Raw genomic sequence first — 22,734 nt, 5'->3', positions numbered from 1 at the left:
GCTCAGGCTCTAAGATCAAGAATTGATAAATGGGACCTCATGAAACTGGAAAGCTTCTGTAAGGCAAAGGACATAGCGAATAAGACAAATCAGCAACCTACAGATTGGGGAAAAATCTTCACTAACCCCACATCCGCTAGAGGGCTAATATCCAAAATATATAAAGAACTCAAGAATCACCCAAAAATCAAACAACCCAATCAAAAAATGGGGTATAGAACTAAACTGATATTTCACAACTAAGGAATCTAGAATGACTGAGAAGCACCTAAAGAAATGTTCAAAGTCCTTAGTGATCAGAGAAATGCAAATCAAAACAACCCTGAAATTCCACCTTACACAAATCAGAACGGCTAAGATCAAAACCACAGGTGACAACACATGTTGGCGAGGATGTAGAGAAAGAGGAATACTCCTCCATTGCTGGTGGGATTGCAAGCTGGTACAACCACTCTGGAAATCAATCTGGAGGTTCCTCAGAAAAATTGGAAATAGATCTACCTGAAGACCCAGCTATACCCAATAGTTGTCTACTCTTAGCAGGAAGGTGATGAGTATACCCAAAAGATGCCCCACCGTGCCACAGGGGCTCATGCTCCCCTATGTTCATAGTGGCCTTATTTCTAATTGCGAAGAGCTGGAAACAGCCCAGCTGTCCCACAACAGAAGAATGGATACAGAAAATGTGGTTCATTTACACAATGGAATACTACTCAGCTATTAAGAATAAGGATGTCCTGAGTTTTGCAGGAAAATGGATGGAACTAGAAAATATCATCCTGAGTGAGGTAACTCAGACCCAAAAGGACAAGCATGGTGCATTCTCACTAATAAGTGGTTGTTAAAAAGTACAGAGCTTGGCTTTGGATCGGGAGGTGGATATGCAGCCTGCTGCCCAAACTTTGACCTAACAAACCAATGGTGAGTTCCTCACAAGGGCCCACTCTGCCTTTCCTTTTCTTCCCCTGCCCAATAAGGGGAGCCTGTGTACTCCATTGCTTTCAAGCATCACCCATAGGGAGAGATTACAGGAAAGTCACTGGAGCATAGGACAGAGGCTGCCCATAAAGGTCAGAGAGGGGACACTCTACTGAGACACAGAGACGGTCTCTCTGGACCTTCTACCAAGGACGGTACAGCCCAGAGTATCCATGTCACCTCTTCCTGCATTTCCAGGACTGGAAGCTCTTTCTGTTTCTAAATTTGTGGCCAGGAACATAGGCTAACGTGATGATGGATAGAGCTGGTCTCCTAAACCAGTCCTGAGTCAGCTAGCCCATAGGTCTGCCCTAGAGCCATCCCCATCCCCTTCCTGCTAAGAGTAAACCCTACTGCCCCAGAGCCTAGAGGTCACTGAGAAGGGCAGGTGAACAGCTATTTGTATTTCTGTGTCACAAAAGGAAACACACCCTTAGTTTGGGACCCCAAGGCCTCCCTCTGTGATGAAAACAGTCCCCAGGCTGGGGACATAACAGAGGTCAGCGTTAGGGTAGATGGGTTGACTGGGACCCACTTCTGTCTGTGGGGGATGGGGAACTGAAAACAAGCACAGGGAAGGGAGAGCAAAGAACACCAGAAGGGTAGGGAACAGGGAGTCCTAACAACAGGCCCTGTCCCTAGCCCATGCGACCCTGAAAGATCCAACCCCAGGATGAACTCAGCTCAGAAAGACAACGGACAACAGAACTGACCCGGCTGGGCCATCAGGGTTTGGGAGCGGTGCCAGAGCCCAAGCTTTTTCCACAGAGAGAGAACAGAGCAGACAAACAGATCATGGAGCCCCCCTCAGCCCTTCCCCCAACGCGTGTCCCCTGGCAGGGGCTCCTGCTTACAGGTGAGGGGAACAACCTTGGGTGTGAGCAGGAAGACAGTGAATAGATTGGGTGCTCCACAGCCAGGAGAGGTATCCGGCACAGCTCCAGGGATGGACTAGACTGGGGTGGTGACAAAGGAACAAAGAAAAGACAGGTGGACACACGGACACACAGGAAAGCTGGCGTTGGGTGGACTGGGATCTCTGATGGAGAAACCGCAGCATCTGGGAGCAGAGTGTGTTTAGTTTATAGAGTTGAACAGGGAAGAGGGCTCATTGCACACAACTGATTAAGGAGGCGAGGTGTGTGGAAAACAGTTGGATCAGGGCGATGTCCTAGGAGCAGTCTCTGTAGGGGAGAAATTTTCAGGTCCCACAAATATCCATGGGTCAGGGAGACAGCCATGGTGGACGTTTTCTGCATTCCGTGTCCACACTCCCACAGCACACATTCACTTCAGTCCCTGGGGCTTCCTCTGCTCCCTACATGGCCGGAGTCTCGGAGTCTTGTGTGAAGAACACAGGATTCTAGGAAGGGACAAAAGGCTTCTCTTGTCCCCCGCCCCCTGGGGGGAAAAGACAAACACAAGGACAAGAGTGATAGCCCCAGCCTCATGGGACTGAGCAACTGTTTGAGTTTTGGACTTCCCATTCACAGCTGCCCATGGTTGGCTTAATTGGACTACAGGCTGTAAGTCATCACAATAAGCTCCCTTGATATGTACAGACATTGCATAAGTTCTGTGACTCTGGAGAACCCTGATACAATCCTCAAGACAGATTCTCACGAGGTGTCAAGGTTGTAGAGCATGGAAGTCCGTGTGCACCAGAGAAGCCAACAGGGTTAAACAGCGAGGCTTGTCTCGTCATGGATAGATGTTTACCTGCCTTCCTCAGGGAACACAGGAAGAGGATGTACTTCACAAGCTGCAGATCCCTTTCTGGCCTTCATCCAAGCCTCCCAGAATATTGCATTCATTTATCCCAGCCTCCCCTCCCCCTCTAAATCTTGAGCATTGCTTCTTAGTTCACAAATCCCATCCTTATGACCTCTGGGTTATCCTAGGGCAGGTCGCCCCTGTGTTTACCTCAGACACTCTCTGGAGACCCTTATCTTGAGCATTGCTTCTGAGTCAACAGAACCCAACTTTATGGATGAAGCCATATGTACTCTATAAAGGGTCTCAACGTAAACACATCTTAAGCTTCACTGTGCACTTGGAAATGAGTTAGTTGTCACCAGAAATCCTTTATCCAAAATGGTGCTGTGCTTTAATATGGCTAAAATTAGCCAGTGTTAGACTCCAGGAGTTCGTCCTAGCACTGGCTAACTAAGTTCTAATGAGCCCATTACAGGATCATGGATCGTGGATCATGGGGACATCTCACTCCTACACAGATATCTGGGCCTAGTATCAACACTGGGGCCACAGCTGGATCAAACAAATCCCTGTCCTCACAGAGACATGACACTAGGCAGAAAGACCACCAAAGGCATCTAGATAGTGAACCCAGAGTTTGACAAAAGCCATGGGCAGAACAGCACAGGGAAGAGTCAGAAAATGGAGACCCAAGGTTGCATCTCACAAGACTGGGTCCTGAAAACCTGACTGACATGGCTAGGGTCTGAAGAAAGGACAGACACACAGACACATGTACAGAGAAACCAGGATCAGGTGGGCCATAAGCCCTGATGGAGATGTACTAACTGGAACTAGGAAACTCGTAAGAGACAGGTTTATTGTATACAGTGGGGCAAGGAGGTGGGTGGGTTGATTAATCTCAGTGGGAGGAAGAGTCTCAGGTTCATGCACACATCTAGCAGGAGGAAGCCATGGTTGACAGTTTCTACATATACTGGCTTTAGCTACATTCATAACATCCATATATAGACTAGAAAAGGATTTTGTCACACTGAGCCTGACCCCAGGAAGCCATTGTCATTCCCATGAGTCTGGGGCTTCAGGGTCCTTGACATGGCCACCTGTGCTTGTATAAACATAATACACGTTTACACACATGCTGGCTCTCTGCTGGCAGGTCTAGGCGAGAGGAGAGAACCCGGTCCAGCCAAGTCTCTCCGAGGCTGAAGCGGAATAGTCAGTGTCTGGGCTCGGATCTCCTGCCCTCAGGAGAATAACCACCCCTAGCCGGAAGTCCATCAAAGCAGGAACTCATTTTATTGTGTCAGTCTTTTGTTTATATAGCGTTGAGGAACTGTGTGGGGATTCTTGGTGGGGTGAGATGATGCAGGAGCCAGGGAAGGGTAACAGAGGGTATGGGTGACTGACAGGGTCAATGATGTCATTCCGCATCAGCGGTAGGTAGGCAGTCGGCCTTAAGCAGGTCGTGCTGAGTCACTAAACTCAAGCAAGGCTCAGGCTCCCTCTCTAGGCCTCAGCATCTCGCCAAGTAAGGCCCAACACACCCAGACTTCACCCACTGCCCACAATCCAGGGTCACTAGAAAGGGTGGTTAAGGAATACATTCTGTGCCGGGCGGTGGTGGTGCACGGCCTTTAATCCCAGCACTTGGGAGGCAGAGGCAGGTGGATTTCTGAGTTCGAGGCCAGCCTGGTCTACAGAGTGAGTTCCAGGACAGCCAGGGCTACACAGAGAAACCCTGTCTTGAAAAAACCTAAAAAAGGGAATATATTTCCCAGGATGCCCTGATGGGATCATGCACCTGAGGCCAGGACACGGTGGGTTCTGAGGGCACCTGGGAGGACAGTTCTACTGTGCAAAATATGAGAGACGTGCAGGAAGTTCAGGAAACTGATGGGTCATCTGCTGACCTCAACACACACATACACACATGCATACTCACACACATATACATATTCACACACTCACACATACTCACACACATACACACTCACATATTCACACACACTGACACACACATATACTCACACACATACATACACACATTCACACATACACACACACATATTCATACACACTCACACACATATACTCACACATACACACATATTCACACACACTGGCACACACATGCACTCATACACATGCATATATATACTCACATATTCATACACTCACACACACTTGCACACACTCACATATTCACACACTCACACACATACATTTTACACACACATGCACACACATGCACACGTTTACACACATGCACACACTTGCACACACATACATTTTGCACACACATGCACACACATACACTCACATATACCCACACACACACACAGACACACACACACACACACACACACACACACGCACATGCCTGATGAACAGAAATACCTATTCATGACACAGGACACGTCTTTCTACACATATTAATGTCTTTCTCTACCCTCCCCTCAGCCTCACTGCTAACCATCTGGAACATGCCCACTGCCAGCGCGGAGCCCACTGTTGAGTCGGTGCCACCTGCTGTTCTTGAAGGGAAGAACGTACTTCTGCTCGCTCACGACCTGCCAGACAGCCTGTTAGCCTATCAGTGGTTCAAAGGAAACCGGCCAATGGACAAAGATCTAATTATAACGTATGAAATAAAATCTCAAGAAACTAAACAAGGAAAGCTATACAGTGGGCGAGAGACACTATACCCTAATGGATCCTTGGCATTACAGAATGTCACCTTGAAACAATCTGGACTCTACACCATAAATATCCGTTCTGCAGATGACCAAAAATCAGCATTTATCGAAGTCTCTGTGTACCGTAAGTGATTCTCTCTGGTCTCTAATAGCTAAGTGGTGTTTATTGCATTACACACACACACACACACACACTCATGCACTTACATAGACATGCATTCAACACAAATCACTCACACACATATTACGCTCATACACACTTATGCACACAGACACTCACACACATAGTCATACTCACATACACATTTATATACACTAACACACACACTGACACATGCACACACACTTATACTCACACACAAACACTGACAACACACTCATACACACATTTATACTCACACATACATACATACACACACACTCACATACACTCACACACTCAAATACACATTCACACACACAGTCTCACACATACACACTCACACACAGTCTCCCCCCACCTCTCTCACACGCTCGCTCTCACATGTACAGGCTGTCTGGACAGTGCCTCCATCTTCTCTGCATCATGGTCCCTTACCAGGCTTTGAGCGCTCAGTGTAGGACACACAGCATGGAAACATACTCTCTGTCTCAGAGAGAGAGGAGGAACCCGGAGGACTCAGTCAAGAACTGGGTAACCGCTCAGGCGGTTGTGAGCACTGTAGGGCTAATCTGTAGACAGGACAGGAATCCCCACGGCAGTTACCCTGCTGACAGGAAGCCACGGCCTGAGGAAATGCAGTTGCTGAATCTGGGCCACACGGGGCCTGAGTACTGGTCTACTCAGCCAGTAGATGGGATGGGATGTCTGCCTACAGACACAGTCCTCTTCTCTGTGACTGGATTGCTTCTGAGGTACCTGTGGAGCTAGTGGGTCAGGAACTTTCCTAATAGACAGGGAGGTTTGGGAGAGAGACTGGTTGGTGCCTTAGATAGCGTCCATAATCCTCCATATTCCAGGAGAGAGAGACGCATGTGAATCAAGACGGTGTCTAATCATGTCCTCCAGGCACATTACTGGACTTAAAACTCACATAACTCTTGATTGATGAGGTGGAGGCAGGGGGCGGGGACGTCCTTTAGAGGATAAAGAAAACAGCAGTGCTCTCCCTCTTCACTGGACACTGGACCAGGACAGACTCCAAAGAGTAGACAACTCCTAATAGTTTTATGCTAAAGAACGGAGGGAACTCAGGCGAGGTGGCCTGGGCCGTCAATCCCAGCACGCATACTGAGGGGCGAGCCACAGATGAGTGAATGAACCTGCAAGCTATGTAGATGCTGCATCATGCACAGTCTAGACCTCTGGACAAACCCACTTTCGGGCCATCCTGGAGGCCGATCCTGCTCCGTTCCTGTGAGCATGCACGTACTCGTAAGGCTAACCCAGGAGCCATTTCACAAGTCGACTCTTAGTTGAGAGTCCCTGGCTGACTTCTGAGGCAGCTGTACAGGTTATGGTCTATGGGGGCTTAGCAGTCACTCTAGGGCTCCTGATCTCTCTGTTCACGGCCCATCTCTCTCCTCTCTTATCACAAGTGGAAGATACCCTGCACAGCTTGCTTCTCCCCTCCCTTCCCACATTCATGGCTGACTGTCCAGTTCCCTTCCTGTCTACGCCCGTAGCCAGACCATGCCTGTGGAAGAGCAGTAGAGAACACAGAAAGCAAAAGGGCTTTCACCTTTAGACAAAGGTCTAGCTGCCTGTGTGTGATCCAGGTCTCTTCTGTGACTGGTGTGTGATGTAAGCTACAAAACAAGGCAGAGAGGTTACTTCCGTCTGTACTGATTCGCGGTATGCTGATTGCCAAGGAGACTGAGGTGCAGGCCACGGAGTTCCTGGGTCCTTCTCAATATGTCACTGTTTCCCAAAACCTTCGAGAGGGAGCTGTATCATCTACGGCTGACATAGGCTAACCCACTTCCACACACAACTGCATTGTCAAGATGTCTCTGAGTCTTCTTATTCAGTGACATTCTGGAGCTGTTGTCAAGTCAAGTATAGGAGTTTGCTGTCAATTTGCTCCATCTGGGATACCTTATACAGCCTGAGTTGTGGTTTCTGGGTTCAAGGTAAAAGGGTAAAGCATTTTGCATGTGTTTATTGGCTCCAAACTACTTCGCTAGACTCTCCAGAGCAGTTATGGACATCTATTCTTTGAAACTTACTAATATGGCACAGTATTTGTCCATATTTAGTGTCACGGGCAGGGCACACTTCCTGAGAGCATTTCCGTCCCTGTCGAAGGACTCGCAGATCTTAACAGGAGAACCACAAGCAGTCCGAAGGACTCCAGACTTTAAGGCTGACTGCACTCTAGAGAGACATTCCTCTTAGACACAAGAGCAAGGTTCTCTATCTGAGTCCTGTCTGTCCCCCTCACTCTGACACTGGGATCAGGGATGACCACTGAACCGATAACAGTCTTGCTTCAAGTCTTCCGTGTGTAGTTTCTGATCACCACCCTGGTGCTTAGTGTAGACTGGACAGTGGGATGTCACATGCTGACTTGCCAACATGACAGCCTGGAGAAACCAAGCCTCAGCCAAAGCTCAGGCTGCGCAGTGGAGAGCAGAGCAGCAGGCAGGACCCAAGCATGCTGTGACCTAAGTGTTCCCAGGTGTCACTCCAACAGGGGCTGAGGCGCATATTTTATACACCAAAGCAGACCTGGCCTCCAGGTTCTCCCAGCATCCCCCAGTCCCTACCTGGCAGAGCCTGCCCTTAACCCTGAACTTTCCAACCCAGGGCCTGGGCTGTCCTTCCCCGAGAGGCTCTTCCCCATATACTCCAGACATTTTGGTCTCTCTCTTCTCCCTCTGCACAAGCATGTGCGTCCCTTCTCTCTTTCTCTTCCCCTTCCCCCACTTCTGTCTCCCCATGGTGACTTCCCTGGCCTTGGACACATGTATGTGTATGTGTGTATATATATATATACATACACATGCATGTATGTATGTGTGTATATATATGTATATATGTACATCTGTATATGTGTATATATGTATGTGTTTGTATATATATATATATATATGTGTGTGTGTGTGTGTGTTTCAACTCTTAGATAGACATTGTACCTATGCAACTCATTTAAAAGAACAAGGTTTAATCCTAGTCCCTTTGATAGCCACTATTACAAACTATTTAGGATAATTAGTGATCCAGGTTACCATTCAGTCAGTCAAACTCATGGCCATGTTGGATACTAGTCTGTATTATCACAGAAATATATATCCTTGGTTATATAGATAATAGATAGCTGGAGACAGACATTTACTTGTTAAGATATACTATAAATAGATGGTCTTTAAAACCTCAGATTCACAAAATCTTTGACACAAAATATGTCTGCCACAAAAATATGACACTTAAAGATATTTTCTATTAACTTAAGACCCTTTTGATATTGAGATATGTCAGCTCCTGGCAGTACCCCATTCAGCTTAAAAGAAGGTGATAAACATCAAAGGGCCTCCATATGGAGTTGCTTCAATTGTGACAAACTAGACAAAATACCCTAACTTTATCTGCAGACAGACTGCTGTCCAAAAACATACAAATGGATGCAGGATAGTGAATTGCTAAACTCTGCCAAGACAGAGTAAGATAGTCCTTCATAATTCCTGCTTCACTTAAGGTCTGTCAGATATTCTTGACCAGAAGACTGAAGATATATACTCCAACATTATAAAAAATATTGGGGACTGTCCTGGCAGTCAGCCTCTCTGCCAATTGTTTAAATTTTAAAAGCTGTGTTCCTACATACACAAATATTTATTCCTTCTCTGATGGAGTTAAAGTCTAGATAGTTATAGTCTCACAATAAAAATTAAGTTATTTAGGATTTAAGAAAATGTTCTAGGTCTAAAAGATGGTTTTTACATAGTAATACAAGTTAAAATCAAAGATGATTAATCAAACTTGATTGAGTTTATGATTTCATATCTCAAGTTAGGATAGATGATAAAAATATATAAATTGCCAAATATAATGAAGTAGACATAAGCATATATCATACCTTATAATTTTCATAATTGTTATAGTTATATTCAAATTATATCTGAGAGAAAAGGAGCCTTTTTTTGGACTAAGAAGGAAAAGTATTGAAGTTTAGTCTTGCTGTCTATTGTAATGCTAAGTGCGGACCCCCAAGACACACAGACCCGTGACCCTGCTCCCAAGTTCTTTCTGATAGACAATAAAGATGCCAACAGCCAATAGCTGGTCAGAAGAGACATAGGTAGGGTTTAGATTTCTCAGGCTTGGGGTTAGAGGAGAATCACAAAGAGAAAAAGATACAGAAGGAGGAAGAAGAAGCCCTCATGGGTTAGATGAACCATAAAAACATGGCCCCGAGGGCTGGCCAATTAAAATTAAGAGCAGCCCACATGAAACTTAGTAATAACTCAGGGTTATCAATAGGAACGTAGATCCTAATAACATAGAGGATAGATATCTACTCAGCTCTTATGTTGTTAAAGGATTATTATAAATAAAAGGTTGTGTATGTGTTTTATCCAAGAACTAAATGAGCAAAAGTGGGGTAGAAACCCCAGGTCAGGATTAGATAATTTCTATAACATTCCCTGGTCTCCATCCTTGGGGCCAGCGAACTTGCCAGTGAGCAGGTTCCCAATCAACCTGCATTTAATATAATCCAATTTGGCTTAAAGTGGCTCCTTTCACCAGTGGAGGAATAACTTATCACTAAGGTCAGGCAGTGAGGGCAGCAGACTCAGGCAGGACTGCTGCCACCATTCCTGGGTCGATCCACATCCAAACTCTGCCACTCAGCTCCCATGTGAGCAGGCCAATGATTCTCCCACACCCAGGGGCTGTGGGCAGAGCCTGGGTGCCAAGAACCTTGTGCATCTGTCTGTGGCACACTTCTTGGTGGACGGGTGAGAGAGGCAAACTGTTATAGGGAGAGGACTTTCCGGGAATTCAGTACCACACAGATCACTCTTTTCTGCTATCTGCACAGCTCTGTTAAGCAAACCCTCTGTAAGAAGCAACAGGAACACTGCTGTGGAGGGTCAAGACGCTGTTGAGTTAACTTGCGAACCTTCCTTCCGGAAAACAACCTACCTGTGGTTTCTAAACGGTAAGATGCTTCACGGCGATGAGGGCGTCATCCTGTCTCGGGGTAATGCAACCCTCACTTTGCTCAAGGTCTCTAGGCATTTCGGAGGACGCTATGAGTGTGAAGTTAAGAACCCAATGAGTGCCTTCCATAGTGACCCGTTCACTTTGGATGTTTACTGTGAGTAACTTCTATTCCTCTCTTATCCCTGCAGCTCAAGACACCCATGATATATCCATGACACATCCAATACACGTCCATGACACTGACTCTTGCCCCTGAACCGGACTGGCCACCCTGTCTGCTCCAGGCACATCCTGGCAGGCCAAGACTTTAGACAGATGGCGGAGGGGCCGGGCATCAACACTAGTGACAGAAACCAGGGCTCGCCACATGTTTAAGTTTTCTAATTGACAGGGTATGAGTGGGGTCCTCTGTGTGTGCTTGTGGAATGTTAGAGGGACCTGAAGCCCTCAGAGGAAACTGCCTGATGACTTATCTAAGGGCCAGCTCCGCCTGTCACAATTGTAATGCAAGGTTGTCACCTCCACTGAGGAACACACTGACCTTCGACAGAACAGGATCTTTCTGTGTCCTTCACGGCATCATGTCTTTCTCTTTCCTCCAGATGGCCCAGATACCCCCGAGATATTTCCCCCACACAAATACTTTGAGGAAGGCCAGAGCATGTGGCTCTCCTGCCAAACAGTGTCTCACCCCAAAGCACACTATTCCTGGAATGTCAATGGAGAACCCTGGAATTCTAGACAAGAGATATCTATCCACCAGGTCAGCATAAGTAATAACGGACTGTATACCTGCCTCGTCAATAACCCAGCAACTGGCCGCAATAATTCCAAAGTCAAAGAAGTTGTAATAGTTGGTAAGTGACTTCTTGTAACATCAGGGCCAGTCTCTGGGCTCTGCTCTTCTGTAAAGGGCAGAGAGGAAGGAAGTCCGCGGCTCTGTCCACGGATGCAAGCAAACCCTGGGGTGCCTTGACCCAGGAGAAACTCTTTTCCCTTGAATACACCGACTTCTCTCTGCTGGCTTGGGGTTCAACATGGCTTTCAAAGAGAGGGTATTCTAAACACTGCAAGCCTCCTTCGTGGTTAGTACATCCCGGGAGGGGGAGGGGTCCTGCTGCCCCTTCCTCCTCTGTGTTGCCTCTTGTCTTTTACACTCTCCACAATCCACAAAGGACACCCGGACACTGGAGCACGCTCACCTGGACACCGGGACACGCTCACACTGCTTCTTGCCCACCTGTGGGGATGGGAATACTTCACACCCACCCGATGGTACACAGCAGTTGACAGCTCTCCCCAGTTCTTCTCCTGCCCTGCTGACTGGTTCTATTATGTCTGACTCCACCTACAGTCAGACAGGATGGGTGAAGAATTACCCTGAAACACATATCCACAATCTGGATAAACCCTGAAACCAGCCAATGCCAGAACCTTCACGGGGTCAGAAGTCTAATGATGAGGAAAAGTGAGCTTTGGAGTAGATGTCTCTAAGGCGGATCCTTCCTCTGACGATGTGTCGTGGGGGGTTGTGGACACTTGGTGCACAGGAGAGAACAGATGGTTTTACTGTGGGGTCCCTGCTTGAGAGGGAAAGGAAATGTGGAAGAACACAATGGATAAGGAGATGGCTCAGCCAATAAAATGTCTGCCACAGTGACACACCTACTCAAACAAGGCCACATCTTGTTATAGTGCCACTCCCTGGGCCAAGCATAGTCAAAGCACCACAGTATGAATGCACGTATGTGTGTACGTGTATATGAGTGTAGGTATGAATATAAGAAATGAAAACAAGAATGTAATATCTGTCTAGATAGAGAGATATAATATCTACCTATATAATCTCTCTATATAGGTAATAGCTATATAGAGAAGTAATTATAGAATGAGTGTGAATAAAGTATAGTGAGATGTGTTTCTTGAAAATGTCATAATGAAACGTGTTATTTTGTATGGCAATCTAGAGTTCCCTGATGGTGAAGATGTTGGATCCACAATGGAGTCTAGAAGACATTCTTGATATGAAAGCTAGAGACATGTCCCAGGGTATAGCCAGGAGACACCGTAGATGAGAGAGGTTTAAACAGGTTCCTCACTCTCCTTATAGGCTGTCTCCTGAACCAAGATGGGGGAATCTCTACAGTGCTGGAGACAACCTCAGAGCCATCTTACACTTCATGCTCTGATCCCCGAGAACTGGCTGAACCCCTTTCTGTAAAGAAAGATTCCTTTTAGCTGGTCCTCTCTTCTGTACATTCGCAGAGAAATTGCCAAAGCCCCATATCCAAGTCACAAACGAAACAGTCTTAGAACACCATTTGGTGGACCTGACCTGTGTATCGGAAAACACTACCGGAGTTTCCATCTGGTGGACATTCAACAATCAGAAGCTGAAGGCCACAGACAGGGTGTCGTTCTCCTGGAACAACAGAAGGCTCACCATAGACCCAGTCACAAAGGAGGATGCTGGGACATACCAGTGTGGGGTCTCCAACCCCCTCGACACCAGGCAGAGCGACCCAGTCAAGCTGGCTGTTCTCTGTGAGTGACCCTGAGGGATTTCTTTGTCTTTTTGTTCATATTTTGTTTTTGCTTTGGCTTTGGGGAGGTGTTATTTATTTATCTACACCCCAAACATTGACCCCCTCCCAGTCCCCCCTCACAGAGTGTCCTCCTCTCAGTCCCCTCTCCAATGACTCTGAGAAGTTGGGTCCCACCAGTGGATTTCTTAAAAGTTTATTGCTATTGGGCGGCACACAGGTACCATGGCACACGTGTGTAGGTCAGAAGACAAGCTGAGGTCCACCCCTTCGCCTCTGCCTGGGTTATACGGACCCAACTCAGTCAGTTTTGCTCATGGGGTCGTTGTACAGTGCCATCTCCAAGTCCCCATACCCAGGGATTCTTCACTGATGTTGTGCAAAATAGATGACAGGCCCAGGGAGGCAAATGCCAGCTGAGATACCGTCTAGTGAGGCATAGTATCATCCACTATTACCCCACACTTGGGAGGCTGAGGCAGGAGAATGGTGAGAAAGACCAGCCTGAGTTACAGACCAAGAAGAACCTGTCTCTAAATCACACATACACAAATAAAACCTGAACAGCAAACCCAATACAAAGTCAATTACTAAGTCAAGCTCTGAGTCTGGTGTGTGGGCCTCGGGTTTCATGGGCAAATGGTTCCAGGAGACCCAGTGATATCAGAATCCATGCATGGTCTTGTTCCTTGAAAAAATGACAGTGTTTCGGGGTAAGTCTGCATGTCATCACACATACTGTGCGTCATGTTCAGAGTCCAGCATGAGATACAACACCAGGAACTAGCACTCTGTCCGTGAGGAAGCAGGCCAGGAAGCGTCTGTGCCGTTGTCAGTGCAGACACAGCTGTTGTGAGAGGTTTTGTTAGGTTGGGGTCTTTCTGCTTCTTCAGGGAACCGTGTCTCAGCCCAGGCATCCTCTCAGGATGGAAATGGTGATTGTCTAAACTCTTGATCCTCCTGCCTCCACGGCCAGGTGCTGCTGCTGCTCCTACAGATGTGTATCCCATCTCTGGATTTTTCTGAATATTTCTGATGACCTGAGTTTGATTTAATACAGGTTTGAAATATAATTTGCTATGGGTTACCTCTAACCTGCTCCTCTTTCCAGTGTGAAATTTATATCCTGCTACCAACAGCTCCTCAGTATTTTCTTCCTATATCTACTCCCTGGTAAGCACTGTTCAGCCTTCTATTTACACAGAAGTTCAGCTTTTTGACTGAGCAGCCGTTTCCTCTGAAATAAACACTTGCTTGTGGTCAGAAGGAGCGCAAATTCACAAGTTTCAAGAAGCTCCTGAAACTAACAGTACCCACTCACATCTCCCTGAGGTTGTAGAGAGTAACTCTTTCTGGGAAAGGAGGCTTTCCCATCCATTAATGCACATTTGTGAACTGTTACCCTTGCTGAGATGGGCTTGTCTGTGACGTGGCTGCCTTCCAGTCATTCATGTTCCTGTTAAGTATACCTTTTGCCCATATTCCTATAAGTAACTCCAATAAACTCGCTGATTCACTGGGCTCAATTCAGGTAAAACCACTTCTTTGATCAAAGTCACACAACACAATTGGCATCTTCATAAAGACTTATAGTAGTACCAGGCTCAGTCCAGGGGTTGGCTGTGAGTATCTGCATCTCTATTGGTCAGGTTTGAACCTCTCAGGGAACAGCCATACCAGGCTCCTGTCAGCACTCGCTTCTTGGCATCAGCAATAGTATGGGGGTTTAGAGTCTGCAGGTAGGATAGATCCCTAGGTAGCGGGAGAAGTTGTCTCGGGATGGCCTTTCCTTCAGTCTCTGTTCCAATTTTATTCCTGTCTTTCCTTTAGACAGGAGCATTTCTGGGTTAACTAACAGTTTTGACATGGGTGGGCAGCCCCATCCCTCAACTGGGGGCCATGGCTATCTACTGGAGGTGGTCTCGACAGGTTCTATCTCCCCTTCGTTGAGTATTTTGGCTAAAGTCATCCCTGATGGGTCCTGGGAGCCTCTTTCTTCCCCAGAGTCTGGAACTTTCTAGTGGCTAGCCCCAGATCTCCATCCCCTGTTGCTATATATTTCTACTTGACTTCCTGACCTTCTGTATTTCTCTTCGGTCCCTTCCAATACCTGATCCTGCCCCCTTTTTGCTCTTCCCCTCCCCTCTCCCTCCCAGGTGCCTCCCTCTTCTGCCTCTTGTGATTATTTTGTTCCCCCTTCTATGTATCCACACTTTGGTATTCTTCCTAAGTCCCATATGGTTTGTGGATATTCAAAGCTTTTGGGCTAATATCCACTTATCAGTGAGTACATACCGTGTGTGTTCTTTTGTTTCTGGGTTACCTCACTCAGGATGGTATTTTCTAGTTCCATCCATTTGCCTGTGAATTTCATGAAGTCATTGTTTTTAATAGCTGAGCAGTGTAATAGCTCCACTGTTTAAATGTAGCATATTTTCTTTATCCATTCTTTTGTTGAGGGACACCTGGCTTGTTTCCAGCTTCTGGCTATTATAAATAAGGCTGCTATAAACATAGTGGAGCGTGTGTCCTTGTTATATGTTGGAGAGTCTTTTGGGTATATGCCCAGGAGTGGTATAGCTGGTAGCACTATTTCCAGTTTTCTGAGGAACCACTGGATTGGTTTCCAAAGTGATTTTATCAACTTGTAGTCCTACCAGCAATGGAGGAGGGTTCCTCTTTCTCAACATCTTTGCAAGCGACTGCTGTCACCTGCATTTTTTATCTCAGCCATTCTGATTGGTTAAGGTGGAATCTCAGGGTTTTGATTTGCATTTCCCTGAGAACTAAGGATGTTGCACATTTCTTTAGGTGCTTCTCAGCCATTCGGTGTTCCTCAGGTTTGAATTCTTTGTTTAGAATCTGTTCCCTATTTTGGGGGGGGGGATTTTTTAGGTTTTTTTGTTTGTTTCTTTGTTTTGTTTTTTCCCCGAGACAGGGTTTCTCTGTGTAACCCTGGCTGTCCTGGAACTCACTCTGTAGACCAGACTAGCCTCGAACTCAGAAATCCACCTGCCTCTGCCTCCCAGAGTGCTGGGATTATAGGCGTGCGCCACCACCGCCCGGCTGTTCCCTATTCTTAATAGGGTTATTTGGTTCTCTGGAGTCTAACTTCTTGAGTTCTTTGTATATTTTGGATATGGATTGGTAAAGATCTTTTCCCAGTCTATGGGTTGCCATTTTGTCCTATTGACAATGTTCTTTGCCTTACAGAAGCTTTTCAATTTTATGAGGTTCCATTTGTCAATCATTGATCTTAAGGCCTGAGTGGTCTGTTCAGGTCTGGTTTTTTGTGGAGGTCCTTGATCCACTTGAACTTGAGCTTTGTACAAGGAGATAAGAATAGATCAATTTGCATTCTTCTACATGCTGACTGCCAATTAAACCAGCACCATTTGTTGAAAATGCTGTCTTTCTCCCAGTGGATGGTTTTGTCTTCTTTGTCAAAGATCAATTGACCATAGGCGTGTGGGTTTATCTTTGGGTCTTCAATTCTATTCCATTGATCTACCTGCCTGTCTCTGTACCAATACCATGCAGTTTTTATCACTACTGTATTACAGCTTGAGGTCAGGACTGGGCCCGGGGTCCCAAATGGAAGAGCTAGGGGTAGGACTGAAGGAGCTGAAGGGGATTGCAACCTCATAAGAAGAACAACATCAACTAACCAGACTACCCAGAGCTCCCAGGGAGTAAACCACCAACCAAAGAGTGTACACGGAGGGGCTCATGGCTCCAGATACATACGTAGCAGAGGATGGCCTTGTCTGACATCAGTGGGATGGGAGAGCCTTGGTCCTGTGGAGGCTTGATGCCCCAACTTAGGGGGATGCTAGAGTGATGAAGTGGGAGTGGGTGAGTGGGTGGAGGGGTACCCTCTTAGAGGCAATGGGGAGGGGGGATGGGATGGGACAGCTGTGAAGAGGTAGCCGGGAAGGGGGATAGCATTTGAAATGAAAACAAATAAAATTATTAATAAAAAAGGAAGAAGAATCTATTTTTAATAAAAGTGAAAAAAAGAAAAACAAGAAATCACCAAAAAAGACTGATAATACCAAGGATGAGTTGGGGAAAGGCAGTCACGTGACCACAGCAAAGGGTGCCAAGACATGAGCTGGGCTGATCCTGTGAGAACGAGTTATCTGTTGACCTACTCTCGGGATGGTACCTTTTCCCACGTGGCATGATGGCACACTGCCTCGTAATGTGGTAGGCTGTAAGGTCACATGGTGGGTCATAGGACATGCAGTCAAGGCATGCAGAGGGCACCGAGAATGGAGTGTCCTTTGAGGAGACCCCAGAGTGACCATCTTTCTTTCTTCCTTCCTTTCTTTCTTTTTTCTTCCTTTCTTCCTTTCTTTCTTTTTTCTTTCTTTCTTTCTTTCTTTCTTTTTCTTTTTTCTTTTTTTTTCTTTTTTTTTTTTCTGAGACAGGGTTTCTCTGTGTAGCCCTGGCTGTCCTGGAACTCACTCTGTAGACCAGGCTGGCCTCAAACTCAGAAATCCGCCTGCCTCTGCCTCCCAGAGTGCTGGGATCAAAGGCGTGCGCCACCACAGCCCAACTTTTTTTATTTTTGACCATCTTTCTCTAACAGTGTAGGTGGCATGCCATCCTTGGTGGAAGGGGTGTGCCACGTGACTTTTTGACGGACTACAGAATCTATTACGACACTGGGATAGTGCATACAAGAGAAGATAATAAGTAGATGCTTTTGTTTTGGTGGCAGAATGTGGTGGCGTTCACCTCTTTCCCACAAAGAATTTGCCTGAATGAGAGAGGAGACAGGCAAAGGCATGGAGACTGTCCGCATTGCACTCGTCTCTGTTTGGGAGGCGGGGAAGACAGAGAGAGAGAGACAGAGAAACAGGGAGAGAAAGAAAGACAGAGACAGATCCAGAGAGACACAGAAAGGGAGGTTGAGATGGCTGGATGTGGTGCAAAAGAATCCCCACGAGATCTCAAAACAGAAACATTCGGAAGCCATGGGAGCCGTTGAGGGTTAACAAGGAAGAGAACATGGTAGCGGAGATAGATAGTCCCCAGTCAGGTCTGACCTTTAACACGGAGTAAGCCATGTTTCCACACACAGAAGTGGCCTTGATAGAGGCTCAGTGCAAGAAGCTCCGACAGCTAAGTTCTCAGCTCCAGATCTGCTTGATGGGAAAGGCTTTCAAACAATGAAAACTCCGACCAGAGCCTGGATCGTGAGGGCTCTGGCCTGAGCGTGAAGGCATCGCTCTGAGAAGCAGAGGCACTGGGTGATCTGAGCACCGTCTGTCCTGAGACAAAGGCTGGATAACCTGAGTGACTATGGCAGAAGTCAGTCCCCAGCTGACTGGCTGTATGAGTTATTAGGGACTGTCTCGGTCAGGGTTTTGATTCCTGCACAAATGTCATGACCAAGAAACAAGTTGGAGAAAAAAGGGTTTATTCAGCTTACACATTCACACAGCCGTTCATCAGCAAAGGAAGTCAGGACAGGAGCTCAAGCAGTTCAGGAAGCAGGAGCTGATGTAGAGGCCATGGAGGGATGTTTCTTACTGGCTTGCTTCCTCTGGCTTGCTCAGCTTGCTTTCTTATAGAACCCAAGAACACCAGCCCTCCCCCCTTGATCACTAATTGAGAAAATGCCCCACGTCTGGATCTCATGGAAGCATTGCCTCAAGGGAGGCTCCTTTCTCTGTGATAGCTCCAGCTTGTGTCAGGTTGACACACAAAACCAGCCAGTACAGGGATGCTGTTAATGTCACCCACCAATATTAGGACCCGGAAAATGACAGAACAGCTCTTTCTACGAAAGCTGTGTACACAGAGGTAGCAGTCAGTAGCCAGCTTGCTGGACTGCAGAGGGCTGTGCTTGGCAAGCTCAGAACGGGTGAGGACTTGGGTGGCTTTGCAGAGGTCCACAGTAGAATCTGTTCTTTACGGGGAAGAAGTTCTGTCACAGATGAAGGACTTGGACATGCATGCAGAAAGACTGCAAAACACAAAAGCAGGCAAGACGGGCTGGAGAGATGACTCAGCAATTTAGAGCACGGACTGCTCTTCCAGGAGCACGGACTGCTCTTCCAGGAGCACGGACTGCTCTTCCAGAGGTCCTGAGTTCAATTCCCAGCAACCGCATGGTGGCTCACAGCCATCTGTAATGGGATCCAATGCTCTCTTCTGGTGTGTCTGAAGACAGCGACAGTGTAGTCACATACATAAAATAAAGAAATCTTTAAAAAAAAAAAAAAAGCAAACAAGAGGGGGGAAAGGGTGTTATCTCAGGGATCCATTCCTGTAAAGAGACACCTTGATTATAGCAACTTCTATAAAGAAAAACATTTACTTGATGCTGGCTTACAGTTTCAGGGGTTCAGTCTATCGTCATAGTAGGAGGCATGGCAGCGTGCAGGCAGACATGAGGAAGGAGCTGAAAGTTCTCCATCCTGATCTACAGACAGCAGCAGGAGACTGTGTCACCCTGGGTGTACTTTGAGCATAGGAGACTTCAAAGCCCGCCCCCACAGTGACGCACTTCCTCCAACCAGGCCACACCTCCTAATAGTGTCTCTATTAAACATCCACCACGGATGTTTAAGTGCAGAATGTACTGTGTCCAGTTGACCCAAAGGCAAATGTAGGAATCCGTGTGGAGCTAGAGGAGCTACGAAAACAGTGAACAGAACCCCAGATGCTGTGTTAGTGATTTAAAGCCTGCACAGTGGCTTCCGGGAAACACAGACGATGAATTGAGAATGTTGTGCTTGGCCTAGGGGTGCACAGTCATTCCCTGAAGGCATGTGTCATAGAATATAATTGGCACGGAGACTGTCTGCCAAGCCTCAGATCTTTACATACAGTCCCTGAGGCTGAGCTACGCCAACCAGTGCAAGCCAACCCCGGAAAGTGGCTGACCAGCTTATGGAAGATATCTGTAGGTTATGGAGGGATATATGGAGGAAAGCCCCTCCTACCCATGCCAATGTAGCCAGTATTACTCTTACTAAAACCATTGAGGTAGGTGATGAGATCTCTGAGTACCATATTAGGCCTTGCTAATCTCTCTCTCTGTCTCTCTCTCTCTCTCTCTCTCTCTCTCTCTCTCTCTCTCTCTCTCTGCTAGTGTTCCCATAGCAACCTAACATCAGCCGTCACTTACTCTGATTGGATGCTGATGGGCCTTCAGATAGACATGTGGCCCACCCTCTGCAAAAAAGATTTTGTTACCTAATGCTAACTTTGGGTTACTCGCCTTAGAGAGCTGTAAGAGGCATCAGAAGAAGAAAGACATTATTTAATGGGCTGGGTCATCCAGCCTCACTTCACACCTCCCGTCCCCCAGTCACCCACTGGACCTTCTTATAGAAGATGCATCTCCCAAAGGAGCAGACAAGGACTCCCGCCATGCAGAGTGCCTTTCCAGTACGCGCCACAAAATGACTTTAATTCCCTCTTCTGATATCCTTTCACAGATCGACCGTCACAACGGTCCCGGTTCTCACCCCTGCTTTTGGCTGGCTTGGCTGCTGAAATCCTGGCAGGAATGGCGATCCTAGGAGGCCTGACGTATTTCGCGTTTTTCAAGAAGCTTGACAAGTATGGTGCCTATCCTCTCCCCCTTCCTCCCTGTTGGGAACGGAAAAGGTTTTCTTCGCCTCCGTCTCTAGACTGAGCCTTCCCTACACGCCTGCTTCTCACTCATTCTTGGGGAATCCCTGCTTTCCCGGTGACTCCCCAATGTCACTCCCATTCCCGTATGGCTTAGAGCAAAAGACTCTGTTGTATTTCTCTCTCTCCCAGTCAGGAAAGCCACAGAAGAATACGCAAGGAGGAGCGAAAGAAGTGGAAAAGAGCAAAAGCGCAGTACAGAAAGGTGGGTGGGAGTCTAGAGGAGGCGCGCGCGTCCTTGGGGTCCCTACCCAGACAACCGCGATGGGGAGGGAAGAACCAACTCCCTGTGGGAGACGAGTTGGGGTGTGTGCGAAGACAGACTGTGCAGGGCACCCAAAAGACCCGCTCCCCCAAAGTACCATCCCCAGCACCAGGCAGAGAGATCGGAAATGACAGGGTGAAAGGAGCAAACGCTGGGAAGGGACTGCTTAGATGGAAAAGGAGGCGGCAGCCATAATGTGAACTCACAGCAAGGACGCCAAGCAGCTCCCAGGAGTCATGGCTCCCAGGGTGCTCCATCCTGGCTCCCGGGGTGCTCCCAGGAGTCATGGCTCCCAGGGTGCTCCATCCTGGCTCCCGGGGTGCTCCCAGGAGTCATGGCTCCCAGGGTGCTCCATCCTGGCTCCCGGGGTGCTCCCAGGAGTCATGGTTCCTGAGGTGCTCCCAGGAGTCATGGCTCCCAGAGTGCTCCCAGGAGTCATGGCTCCCATGGTACTCCCCAACTCAGGAACCAAACAACAGTGACAATGTCTCCCACTTTTTTAGGGCAAGAAGTAACAGCATTCTCAGTGAGGACACGCCAACACTGTCCACCCAAGGTACGTAGCCTCTGACCAAGGGAACCAGAAGGTTCCACCTGTCCCCACATGGCATCCTGGACACCAGTCACTGTCCACCGTCGGACTCACGGAGCAGACCTTCTCTCCCAGCCACGGGAGGCCAGGTCAGTGCTGAAGGAGGGGGTCAGCGCCCTGGGCGGGGCAGGACTGAGGAAACCGCATGTCCAAGAGCCAGCTCCTCTCCTAAAGCCTTCCCTCCCTCCCACCCCTGAGGGTCCTGAGCCTTTGTTCTCCTTTAGGAGACTCCTGCGAGTGTGGGCTGAGGTTCTTGTTGTCCTAGGAGCATGTGCCTGACACACACACACACACACACACACACACACGGATGTGATCGGGAGAGCTCCTGCACCAGATACCCCTGACACACACACACACACACACACACACACACGACTGTGATCAGGAGAGCTCCTGCACCAGATACCCCTGACACACACACACACACACACACACACACGGCTGTGATCAGGAGAGCTCCTGCACCAGATACCCCTCACACACACACACATACAAACACACACACACACGGCTATGATGGGGAGAGCTCCTGCACCAGATACCCCAGGCTGCTGTCCTATTGCCTCTCCTCTGCTCCTAACAAGCTCGGTCTGTGAAACACGCTCCGCTCCGTAGCGGTCATGCGCTGCGCGTCTCGGATCTCCGCCCTCGGCATGGCTACCGCCGCCTCCTTCAGCCACACATCACATGCGTTAGAGCAGCGTCGCCTGCCTTTCCACGCTCTGGTGACTCTTCGTTCGCTTCCTTCCGCAGGCCGCAGGCCCCACGACAACTCTCCTCACGAGGCAAGTGTTGCCCTCGCTCTGCCTGTTTCCCCTCAGAGGGCTCTGCAGGCCCCGGGGACTCGGACCATAGCTGTGGCGTCAAGGGCGCGTCCTTAGCTCCTCGTGCGACAGACAAGGAGCTTCACCTCTTCCGTGCTTGGCCTGCTCTGCCCACTACACAGAGAGGTCAAAGGTGTGACGGAGCCTGGGTGGCTCCCAGCACAGACCCAAGCAAGGAGGGCCACGCCCTTCCCCCTTGTCGAGCATCGTTGTGGGAACCTGCTCTGGCCTTCGAAGGGATTCCATTCAAAGCAGTGAGAGGTGCAGGTTCTGGGTCTCGGTCTCTTTACTGAGACGGCCGGGTTTCTTAGA

At 48.0% G+C, this 22,734-nt stretch overlaps 1 protein-coding gene across 1 annotated transcript; it reads left to right on the top strand.

Annotated features, from left to right (window-relative positions):
• Positions 1-1,773: 1,773 nt before the first annotated feature.
• LOC127665186 (carcinoembryonic antigen-related cell adhesion molecule 6-like) lies at positions 1,774-22,479 on the top strand. Its single transcript, XM_052157646.1, has 8 exons — positions 1,774-1,834; positions 5,158-5,517; positions 10,418-10,696; positions 11,145-11,399; positions 12,808-13,086; positions 20,543-20,666; positions 21,507-21,559; positions 22,214-22,479. Exons 1-8 carry the CDS (start codon positions 1,774-1,776, stop codon positions 22,477-22,479), a joined length of 1,677 nt encoding a protein of 558 aa, XP_052013606.1.
• The last annotated feature ends 255 nt before the right edge of the window (positions 22,480-22,734 follow it).

The sequence above is a fragment of the Apodemus sylvaticus genome, chromosome 1 (genome assembly GCF_947179515.1).
Source record: "Apodemus sylvaticus chromosome 1, mApoSyl1.1, whole genome shotgun sequence".
In the NCBI taxonomy this organism is placed as follows: Eukaryota; Metazoa; Chordata; class Mammalia; order Rodentia; family Muridae; genus Apodemus; species Apodemus sylvaticus.
Note: the sequence above shows the minus strand (reverse complement) of the source record. Positions and strands in the feature narration are given on the sequence as shown.

Bases quoted from the DNA above. Each gene is read 5' to 3' on its own strand.
- LOC127665186 (XM_052157646.1), top strand. From the start codon at position 1,774: ATGGAGCCCCCCTCAGCCCTTCCCCCAACGCGTGTCCCCTGGCAGGGG. The intron at 10,697-11,144 runs GTGAGTAACTTC...TCTTTCCTCCAG, and splicing joins GTTCACTTTGGATGTTTACT to ATGGCCCAGATACCCCCGAG. The intron at 20,667-21,506 runs GTATGGTGCCTA...CCACTTTTTTAG, and splicing joins TTTTTCAAGAAGCTTGACAA to GGCAAGAAGTAACAGCATTC.